At 40.7% G+C, this 11,000-nt stretch overlaps 1 protein-coding gene across 1 annotated transcript; it reads right to left on the bottom strand.

Moving 5' to 3' along the window:
• Positions 1 to 5,091: 5,091 nt before the first annotated feature.
• On the bottom strand, positions 5,092 to 8,442 carry LOC117560442. Its single transcript, XM_034237288.1, has 4 exons — positions 8,027 to 8,442; positions 7,736 to 7,891; positions 7,398 to 7,490; positions 5,092 to 6,091 (listed from the first exon to the last, which is right to left on the bottom strand). The coding sequence occupies exons 1-4, from the start codon at positions 8,369 to 8,371 to the stop codon at positions 5,783 to 5,785; spliced, it is 903 nt and encodes a 300-aa protein (XP_034093179.1). The 5' UTR covers positions 8,372 to 8,442; the 3' UTR covers positions 5,092 to 5,782.
• Between the last annotated feature and the right edge of the window lie 2,558 nt (positions 8,443 to 11,000).

Raw genomic sequence — 11,000 nt, 5'->3', positions numbered from 1 at the left:
AGTGTGTGTGAAAGATGGAACAATCACACCCACCACTCGGTAGCTCGGTCGAGCATCCAAACGCATGGTCTGCGGCGACGTAACTTCTGAAATACACAAACAAAAGCATACATATTTTAATACGTAAAAGTGGTAGCTACAATTAATTAAATATTTGAAACACTTTGGTCGTATTGTGAGCATGAGCCTAAACACATGGCTAGTTAGCGAACGTTAGCTTACCGAGTAGTAAGTCCTGTTGTAGTCTCTGTAGCGTTGTAGGACTTCCAAAACTCTCTCGTCAGCTTCTTCTGCATCTCGTCTTGCTATACGCAGCCTACTTTGAAACATCACTTTCCTGCTTGCTGTGATAACAAGCCACACACCAAGAAACAAGTAAACGATCGCTTCCACATCCTCCATTGTTGTGTGTGTTTTGTGAGTTGTGTCGCATTGAAGATGACGCCACTGCAGTTTTACCCAGCGTCGCTCCGCCCAAAAAGCTGATCGCCTCGCCTACACTGCGTTGCTACCCCAGGTCCACGGCCTCGGACGGCCAGCGAGGCAGCCCGAGGCCTGAGCGAGGACGCTCAGGGACGCTTAAACGGGGCTACCCCGCTGCAGTGGAAATGCGCCATAAGTGAACGGTGACTGTAAAAACTACACTGCGCATGCTCAGAGTATTTTCCTATTTAATGTGTGTGACAAAAATAATGACCATAGGGGCATAGAGCTGCCATCCCCACCGTACGTCATCTCACATCATTCAGAGCTGATTGGCTGTAAGTACGTGTGCCGCGAAAAGTGTGGTGTGTGAAGAGGAGACGAGAGAGCTGCAGTGACGCGTCCTAAAACCAGGAAGTAAGCTGCGCAGGGCTTCCCTCCACAAAAAAGCAATGAGATAGAAAATAGCTCAAAGTAAGATCTGTGGGAAACGTAGCTGTTAGATAAATGCACGTTTTGTTCAGCCGGATAATATCCACATGTCTACCCTACTTTTATCATTTTCTAATCATAAATCTATTGATTAGATTAGATTTATGATAGACTTTTGAAACTACAAGAACATAAGGAGGACTTTTACAAAAAAGTAATAGAGATGTTTGTCCAGAAGGATAGGCAAATGGACTTCATCTTCATGTCAAGGTAAGACTGCAATGTTATTGAAAATGGGATCTTACTAAGAGAGAACAATTCAATATTTAAATGATACAATTACATTTTTTGGGTATCCTTTTGTTGAACTGTCTGTTTAAAATTAATTGAAGCATCAGACAAAAAAAGCTTTTGAAAATAATATTATATTTTGATTTAGGTCAAAATATAATATTTGTAAACCTGAAGAGTCAGAGCCTCAGCAGCCATGAACCTCACTGCAGAAGCTTATAGACATCTAAGTTTGTTGTGCCCCACCACTTTAGTACAGAAACGCCCCTGGATACAGTCACTACCCATCATTTACATTTCACCGTGACATGGACAGAAATGTAACGTCAGCTTACCTCATGGCACGAATCCAGACTCTCCTTTGGAAAACATAGACACGGCCGGACTGATCTCAGCCAATCACAGCTCTGCATGCATCCCCTGGATATTATTGTAGTAACTGCTCTCATGGTGACGCGATGTTTCAGAGAGATCAGCTGAGAGGTCCGTGCAGAAAGCAGAGCAGTGTGTATCATAGATATCACTCAGTAGAACAGCTGAGAGGTCCGTGCAGAAAGCAGAGCAGTGTGTATAATAGATATCACTCAGTAGAACAGCTGAGAGGTCTGTGCAGAAAGCAGAGCAGTGTGTATAATAGATATCACTCAGTAGAACAGCTGAGAGGTCCGTGCAGAAAGCAGAGCAGTGTGTATAATAGATATCACTCAGTAGAACAGCTGAGAGGTCCATGCAGAAAGCAGAGCAGTGTCTATCATAGATATCACTCAGTAGAACAGCTGAGAGGTCCGTGCAGAAAGCAGAGCAGTGTGTATAATAGATATCACTCAGTAGAACAGCTGAGAGGTCCATGCAGAAAGCAGAGCAGTGTCTATCATAGATATCACTCAGTAGAACAGCTGAGAGGTCCGTGCAGAAAGCAGAGCAGTGTGTATCATAGATATCACTCAGTAGAACAGGCCGACTCTCTTTGCTTTAGTTTAGTAGATATCTACAAACAAAGAGTCCAGATGTTTCTCAGAGCATTTAGTGCTTCACTAAATAAAATACACAACGGCTGCAGCCTGAGGATGCTTTAGGAGCTGCAGGTGTGTGTGTGTGTGTGTGTGTGTGTGTCCCCGCATCTGTAGCTGTTATTGTCTCATTATACCGCACTGTGAATGAATCAAAGTACATATAGAAGTGGTCATGAACACATCTGTCCATCAGACAGAGGGCTGCTGCCTCCTGTCATCATTAATGGACGTCTCTTTAAAATGAGCGCTCAGAGGAGAGGAGTTCTCCTTTCTCTAACCGCCTGCTGCTTCCCCTCCTCTCTCCTCGGATCCCCTCCTCTCTCCTCGCCTCGGCTCCCTTCCTCTCTCCTCGCTTCCCCTCCTCTCTCCTCGGTTCCCCCTCCTCTCTCCTCGGCTCCCTTCCTCTCTCCTCGCTTCCCCTCCTCTCTCTCCGGCTCCCCTCCTCTCCTCCTCGGCTCCCCTCCTCTCTCCTCGGCTCCCCTCCTCTCTCCTCGCTTCCCCTCCTCTCTCCTCGCTTCCCCTCCTCTCTCCTCGCTTCCCCTCCTCTCTCCTCGCTTCCCCTCCTCTCTCCTCGCTTCCCCTCCTCTCTCCTCGCTTCCCCTCCTCTCTCCTCGGTTCCCCTCCTCTCTCCTCGCCTCCCTTCCTCTCTCCTCGCCTCCCCTCCTCGCCTCCCTTCCTCAGCTCCTCGCTTCCCTCCTCTCTCCTCGGCTCCCCTCCTCTCTCCTCGGTTCCCCTCCTCTCTCCTCGGTTTCCGCTCCTCGGCTGCCTCGGCTCGCATCTCCTGTGGGCGGGACTAAAGACACGAGGATAGGAGTCGAGATAGGAAGTCGAGGAGGGGAAGTTAGAGAAATGAGAAAGGGCCTCGGTAACAACCATCGTTTTTCAGACTCGTAAAGTCTTCAGAAATCACCAGTGGGGTCTCTGCTCATGGATTTAATGTCGTAGAGCAACACGTGATTCATCTCTTCAATGTGTCTCAACCACAGACCTTATTTGGAGCTATTTTCCAAAACCCTTTGGAGAAAATGCGTTGCTTTTGGACGAAGGAACCGGAAGTGCTAAAAATGCTAACTTACTTCCGGGTTCTAGGACGCGTCACTGCGGCTCTCTGTAGTGAAGCTCTAGGTAACGGAGACCCTACGGCCCAGAGATCAGTTACAGACTGTTAGGAGAAAGTTGTTCTAGTTTATCTTGGTTTACTTTGCAAGTATGCTGGTGAGCCGTTTCCTTTGATTGGCAGACCTTCACCGGTTCCTCTCCGTCTTGCTCTCTATTGTGTTACTTCCCTTTGGTTCCCCTAGTCCAGTTCTAAAACACTCTTTATCCTGTGTGGAGATAATTAAACACACACACACACACACACACACACACACACACACACACACACACACACACACACACACACACAGTGCTAATTAACAGGGAATCTGACACTTCCTCTCTCTGTTTATCTGTCCACTGTCTCCACCTACAACTCACTAATGACCTCCGTGTGTGTGTGTGTGTGTGTGTGTGTGTGTGTGTGTGTGTTACAGTGTGTGTGTGTGTGTGTGTGTGTGTGTGTGTGTGTGTATGTGTTACAGTGTGTGTGTGTGTGTGTGTGTGTGTGTGTGTGTGTGTGTGTGTGTTACAGTGTGTGTGAGTGTGAGATGAAGTCTTCTCTTAATTAGCCTCCTCTTCTTCTCCTCTCACCTCCTGCAGAGCTCTTTGATTAAACCACTTTACATGTTAACACTGTGATCATCTGACACACACACACACACACACACACACACACACACACACACACACACACACACACACACACACACACACACACACACACACACACAGGCTGTAAGAGAGCAGTCAGTGATGTTGGAGGGGCCAGATTGAAGCAGAACGATGGGGCGTTCACCGCGTGCTACACGGCAGCTAATATCTGTGTTGTGTTTGAGCTGCTTTGATAATTACTCCTGTAGTGTCAAATAAAGTCTTTGTGTTGTTGGTGTTTATATTGTGCAGCATATTTTACACACATAATAGTTTCTAATAAAATCAGCAGGAAGACTCAGCACTTTGTTTAACAGCTGATTCGCCATTAAGCGTGTGTAGCATGTTGCTAACGGCTGTTCCTGTGCTAATGTTATTGTTTACATATGGCACGTCTGTAGCAGCCGGCTAATGAGGCTAATTAGAGGACACACACACACACACACGTTATATGTAGGTGCCATAACACTACTTAGCTCAAGTTCATTATTTGTAATATCATTATTATTTACGTCACCTTTATTTGCTTGTTGAGCACTTCCGGTAATTGTCACATGGGTGTGGTTTGGTTTATAAGTCACCTGTTTGATGTCGAGTGCACAGGACAGAGGGTGAGCTTGTGCTGTCATTTTTTCTGTTGACCGTTTTGTCCATAGTTACTATGTTTTGATTTTGTTTATTAAATAACCCTAAAGCTATATTGCTTCAACATGGACTTTCTTTTCGAAAACGCGTCACAGTTTAAAGCCAAGTTTAGCCTCTCGGCGACTCAAATGTAACTGGGGATTGAGCCTCCACATTAAGTCAACAGAAAAAACGCCGGTCATTCCCATCAGAGACCGAACTGGACGGACCGGCTGGCTTCCTACGCTTACGGATAGCTTGGACGCTTCGGATAACGGACTTAACATTTTGTACCTTTGGAACCTTCGGATAGTTTTTCCCTGATCGATATGGATTGGAGTAGCCACGAGGACTCACTTATGGACACTCATTGACTGCAGCGCACAACAAGCTAAAAGCGGTAGGCACGATTATTTCCTTTCTTGTGTATTTTTGCTGGACACAGTTTGGGAAGCGTGACCGTTTGTCCATTGGGGACTTTGGCTTTTGTTGTGTGTGTTTATTATGCCGTGAGCGGCGGAAGGTTTGTTATGTGCTGTGCTGTGCTGCACTCAAAGAAATAACTCATTGGATTAACTCAATTTTATTGTTGGCAGGTTTTCCATCCAATAAATATATGTGGCACAAACTCAAACTAATGGCATCCATGCAGTATAATGTAAATGAGTTAGTCCAACTCAAATTTTTCAAATAGAGTTTAAGTAAAATGATAACATTACCTTTATGAATTTAAATAATGCTAGTCCACCTAAATCCTATTTAATTAATTGAAAATGAAATAATGAGGTTAAATATAATTTAATAAAAATGTGTTACACATGATAGAAAACATGGTTTAGTTTTTTTTATTTTTAAATTCACATTATTCAAAACAATCCTCCATTCAATACAGTCTTTTTAAAATGAATGAATTCACACTGAAAGATGAAAAACATTTCTGAAAGATAATACCATTTTTAAAATGGCAGAGAAATGGAACTCCTATAATTAACTTACAAATCTCCCTTTGCCAAATACAATGAATACAATATAACAGGGGTATGCACTGCTCTTCTAACAGGACAATAACACATAACATAAAGAGTGCACTGCAAACACCAACATATGGAAATAGTGTTACAGTGTGTTGAAACAAATACAGAAAAGCACAGAACAAATGATTGATATAACGGCTCAATCTGCTCTGACTAGGAAACTCGTGAATAAAATGACAACAATGAACTCATGAGTCACTTCTTTTTCACATTTCAATCGAACAACTTGATCTTCAGACTTTCGATTTTACCATTCAGCTTGTGCCCATCCAGATTCATCACTACCTTCTGCATGAACTCGAAGGTGTGTTTGAGGTTGTCCGGAAAGCTCAAATCCAGGGCATAAATAAGTCCCAATAGCATGACAAACCCCACAATCACGCTGCCCAAGTTGTCCATGACTATATTGCCTTCGATGACAATTCCCACGTCCTCTGGCTGCCCATCCACATCTCTTTGAAGTGTGTATATGCCCATGACTGTGTTTGCCATGTCCCTCTTGGCATCTTCAGAGGCAGAGGCCTGAACAAAGACACAAACATACAACACATGTGTTAACTAAAACCTGAATTACTACATTTTATAGAAGCAGATTTACTTATGTGGCTCTCCTAATTGATCAAAACAGTTTTAGACTAACCCTCTGGTATCACTCAAATGTACTACCCTATTTGGCCACTCAGGATAAAAATGTCCACTTTCAAAAACTTGAATGATAAAATGATATGATAACAATATTATATTTAAATATTTTTCCCCCACACTTTTTGGGAAGTGTGGGAACATTTTTTAAATGGACAATTAGGGTAATTTGTACAGTGTATTCGAGACCGATTAGAAAAATTGAAATTCCAAAAAGTATCTAGAAAAAACACAAAATCATTATAGCCAAATCTGATGTGAAAAATTACCAATTTGGACAAAAATGTCCGAGTGATACCAGAGAAGGTTAGGACCTCCAACACAGAACTAAATTAAGCTTGTAAGAAAATGTTTGCATAAATAAGTTATAAAGATATATTCCTGTATGTTCTGTTTGATTATCAACGTTATCTTATTTATTAATTCAGGTATTATTTGTTTACATCCCTACTTAATAATGTAATTTGTTGTTATTCCTGTAGTTAATTATGCATTTACCTACTTATTTCGATATGTATTTGATTATTTATTCTTTAATAATTTATTTCCTTGTTATGTGATTATGTAATTATTCCTTTAACAATTTAGTAATTGCTGCATTCACATACCTTTTTAAACATGAATCTATTGATTAATATATTTCAGCATTTATTTATTATTTTATTTATGTATTTATTCAATTATTTATAAGTTCTTACATATGTATTCATGTCCATATTTATTTATTCATTTATAGATGTATTTATATATAAATGTAAATATTTATTTCAGCATTCATTTATTATTTGTATTTATTTCCAGATATATTCATGTTTTAATTCACATTTGTATTTATCAATTGTATTCCTATGTTAATTTATAGATGTATTTATATCTGTATAAATGTATTAATTCACTTTTTTCTATATTTATTTTAACACTTGCCCGATGAAATTACTTCTGTATCTATTTATTATTATTTTTTTATTTCTGTATTTATTCATTCTTACATATATTCATTCCTATATTAATGTATAGATTTATTTATTTCTGCATGTATTTATGATATGTGATAAGATATTTAGATGTAAGCAGGGATAGGGTTGTGTGCCATATAATTTTCTTATTATAAATGTAAGTAATGGTGGTTATAATTGTGGGTAACACTGTTAACCAATACATTGAAAACATATTGTGATAAACATACCTGATACTCCTTAAAAAAAGAGTCTGGATCCTCGTTGAGGTAGATCGCGATGCTTCGCAGGATGCACCCCCTCTTGATGTGGATGTTTTCAAACTAAAGCAGGGGCAATAAATCAAAGACAATTAAGCACAATGCATGTGCAACAGAGCAGGTAGTTTACAAAGTAGAGGGCTGTATCTGTCGTGTGTGTCCCTAAGCAGGACTCCTTACACCTACATTTCCACAATAAGCTATTGCCTTAAAAACACTATAAAAGCAGACAATTTCTTAAATGTGTTCATATCAGCATGGACAAAAACAATACAGTGAAAAACGAGGTTCTCTGCATTTATACTAACCGAATCTGATATTGCAAGGGCTTCCTTGATTTTGTGCCCCTTCACTCCTCCTTTGGTCTTGAAGATCTTCAAGAGCTTGTCTGAGAAGTGGTCCAGCTGCCACATGAACTTTGATTGAAGTGGTGATGTTGTGATCCTCAAAAACTCCGCATTCACCTTAAAAATATTATTAACAAGCACAATACAACCAATTGTTACTTGTTTATTAGAATCACAACCATGCAAGGATGTAGACATGAATCACAAAAGACAATAATAAAAGACTGTCAACAAATACAAATATTTACTTACTTCACTCTGCTGAAACAGAGCAGGCCATCTGCATTTGAAGTCCCCTATCAAAGGCCTTTGCTCCACAATCTCAAGGCGTCTGTGGGAGAAGGTTTTTTCCATTTTTGCTTTTATCACCACTTCATTGTCACGCTTTTTCAGTTCTGACAATAAGGCAATTCTCTCGTTCTCCAAGCTTTCTGTGGTTTCGCCTTTTGGGTGCAGAGGAATGTAGTTTACTTCAGCTTTTCTTGGTTTTTTTATGTTTGCTGCAGCTTTGCCTTGGCCTGTTTTCTTGTGCTTTAAGGAGTTCACAAGGATTTCAGGATGTCCAAGACGGCCAAGCTTTGTACGATAGTTTTGCATTTTGTACTTAAGAGACTGTTTCCACCCCCCAAATCCTGTCTTGGATCCTAGCTGCCCCAAACAAGGGTGGGCCCTCGTCAACACTGCCACATGCATAACCTGAAAAAGAGAAAAAAGAGAATTAGCAATTGACACTGAACAACTGACAATGTCACAGATCAGCTTATGCAAGTAATGTGAAAGTAGCCGTGTACTTACCATAAATAAGAGGTTGCCCCAAGATGCTTGTTAATGCTGATCAAACTGCAAAAGACAACATAAATATATTAGAGGTGTGATTAAAATGCTTATATATTTGAATTTTCACAGACAACACATAATTGCCTAAGATTGCACAACCCAAAAAAAAAATGATAACAGATCACACTTTAAAATTAAGAGTCTAGTAGACATGTTTTATAAAGCAGGCCTACGTTTCTGCACAACTCTGGGTGCCTGCTTGTGAGTGAGGTAACCCATACAAGATTCACATATATATATTATCTCATTATTTATATTAAATATTTGGCAGTAAAAAACTAAACTCAACTGAACTCCTACAGAAACGAGTGGCTCCGCCTGTCCTCCTCTGCCTGCACTAAGGCCAGGAGAGAGATGGACAGACCTGCTGAGCTTTATGATAGAAAATGGCGGCGCTTACTCTTTGCATTTTTTGGTTGAATTTAAACTGAATTTCGGTGTACTGTGTTCAATGACAATAACGTTAAATCGAATGTAATATAATCTAATGATCTCCATTATCCAGTATTCAATGCTAACCGTATCTAGCAAGCTAGCTAACAAACCAGTTATCCAGCTAGCTAGCTTTACCTCGTGCACTTGAATTACTCTTTGCATTTTTTGGTTGAATTTAAACTGAATTTCGGTGTACTGTGTTCAATGACAATAACGTTAAATCGAATGTAATATAATCTAATGATCTCCATTATCCAGTATTCAATGCTAACCGTATCTAGCAAGCTAGCTAACAAACCAGTTATCCAGCTAGCTAGCTTGCTGCTTTACCTCGTGCACTTTAATTACTCTTTGCATTTTTTGGTTGAATTTAAACTGAATTTCGGTGTACTGTGTTCAATGACAATAACGTGACATCTAATTTAATATAATCTAATGATCTCTACTATCCAGTATTCAATGCTAACCATATCTAGCAAGCTAGCTAGCTTGCTGTTTAGACCCAACTAAAAACGGAGCAAAATATAACACGGTGGTTTCAAATATTCTTGTCGATATAATGAAAAGGCATTAGGCCTACTTGGAAACAGGGAACATTCTAAACTACTAGAAAAAACAAATACTTACCAAATAATAGACTTTCCACCGTCAGTTTCACACCGTCAGTGTTAGACAAAAGGCGGCAAATGACAGAACGGATTTTGTGCATGCGCAAAGGTGATGTGCAAAGGGGCGGTCCCAAATGAAAACAATTCATTTTGAGTTGCTCTGTCTTAAATACATTTAATAAGTGAATTGATTAATGTAATTTGTGTTACACTAATGAACTATACTTAGGTTTATTTCTTAAATAAAAATATTTAAGTAAAGTGAAACAATTATTAATGTGTCAAGTCTAAGAAGGGCTTGAATCGTTTTTTTGAGTGTGTGAGCGGCGGAAGGTTTGTTATGTGCTGTGCTGTGCTGTGAGCGGCGGAAGGTTTGTTATGTGCTGTGCTGTGCTGTGAGCGGCGGAAGGTTTGTTATGTGCTGTGCTGTGCTGTGAGCGGCGGAAGGTTTGTTATGTGCTGTGCTGTGCTGTGAGCGGCGGAAGGTTTGTTATGTGCTGTGCTGTGCTGTGAGCGGCGGAAGGTTTGTTATGTGCTGTGCTGTGCTGTGAGCGGCGGAAGGTTTGTTATGTGCTGTGCTGTGCTGTGAGCGGCGGAAGGTTTGTTATGTGCTGTGCTGTGCTGTGAGCGGCGGAAGGTTTGTTATGTGCTGTGCTGTGCTGTGAGCGGCGGTTGCGCGTGCTTGTTATGCTAGGAGCGGCGGAAGTTTTCGAATAGTTTGTTTTGCTGTGGCGGCCGGGCCCCGCTGGTTTAAGTTTCATACCAGTGAACACTGTGCTGTTACTTGAAATGCTAAGGCACCACACATATTGCATCAAATATGAGTGACACAAACGGTGACATGGAAAAAAGGGCTGTCAAGCTTACTAGTAAAGCCTTGGCTTGCAAAATCGAACAACTACAAAAAGAATGTCAGTCAAACGTGCAGAAGATTAAAGGACGCACACAGGAAATCAAACATCTAATGAAAAATGATGAAAATGCAAAGGATGTTAAACTCAAACTGGACAAATTAATTAATCAATATGAAAATGCTAAAACAGCACATGAATCAGTTATTATGTTGCTTTCCGAAGACGACCTGGAAATACAAAATAACTGGTTTCAACAAATAACAAAACATAACAATGATTTTATGGAGGATGTACAACAATGGCTCTTGGAAACAGGGAGGAGGCCCTTTCTGCAAACAGGTCATGTGACTGTCAATGAACCAATCGCTGCAAACACAGATATTCCTCTCATTCTACCAGACAAGGCACCCGCCGATGTAAAGGAGCAATTGTAACACACTGAGGCTCAGCAGGACGTTCTCTTTCCCCCGTCAAACATGAAGGCTACATCAT

The sequence above is a fragment of the Gymnodraco acuticeps genome, unplaced genomic scaffold (assembly GCF_902827175.1).
Source record: "Gymnodraco acuticeps unplaced genomic scaffold, fGymAcu1.1, whole genome shotgun sequence".
In the NCBI taxonomy this organism is placed as follows: Eukaryota; Metazoa; Chordata; class Actinopteri; order Perciformes; family Bathydraconidae; genus Gymnodraco; species Gymnodraco acuticeps.
Note: the sequence above shows the minus strand (reverse complement) of the source record. Positions and strands in the feature narration are given on the sequence as shown.

Excerpts from the sequence above, each read along its gene's own strand:
- LOC117560442 (XM_034237288.1), bottom strand. The coding sequence starts at position 8,371 with ATGCAAAACTATCGTACAAAGCTTGGCCGTCTTGGACATCCTGAAATC. Across the intron at positions 7,892-8,026 it reads CTCTGTTTCAGCAGAGTGAA|GTGAATGCGGAGTTTTTGAG; the intron begins GTAAGTAAATAT and ends AATATTTTTAAG. Across the intron at positions 6,092-7,397 it reads CTTTTTTTAAGGAGTATCAG|GCCTCTGCCTCTGAAGATGC; the intron begins GTATGTTTATCA and ends GTCTTTGTTCAG.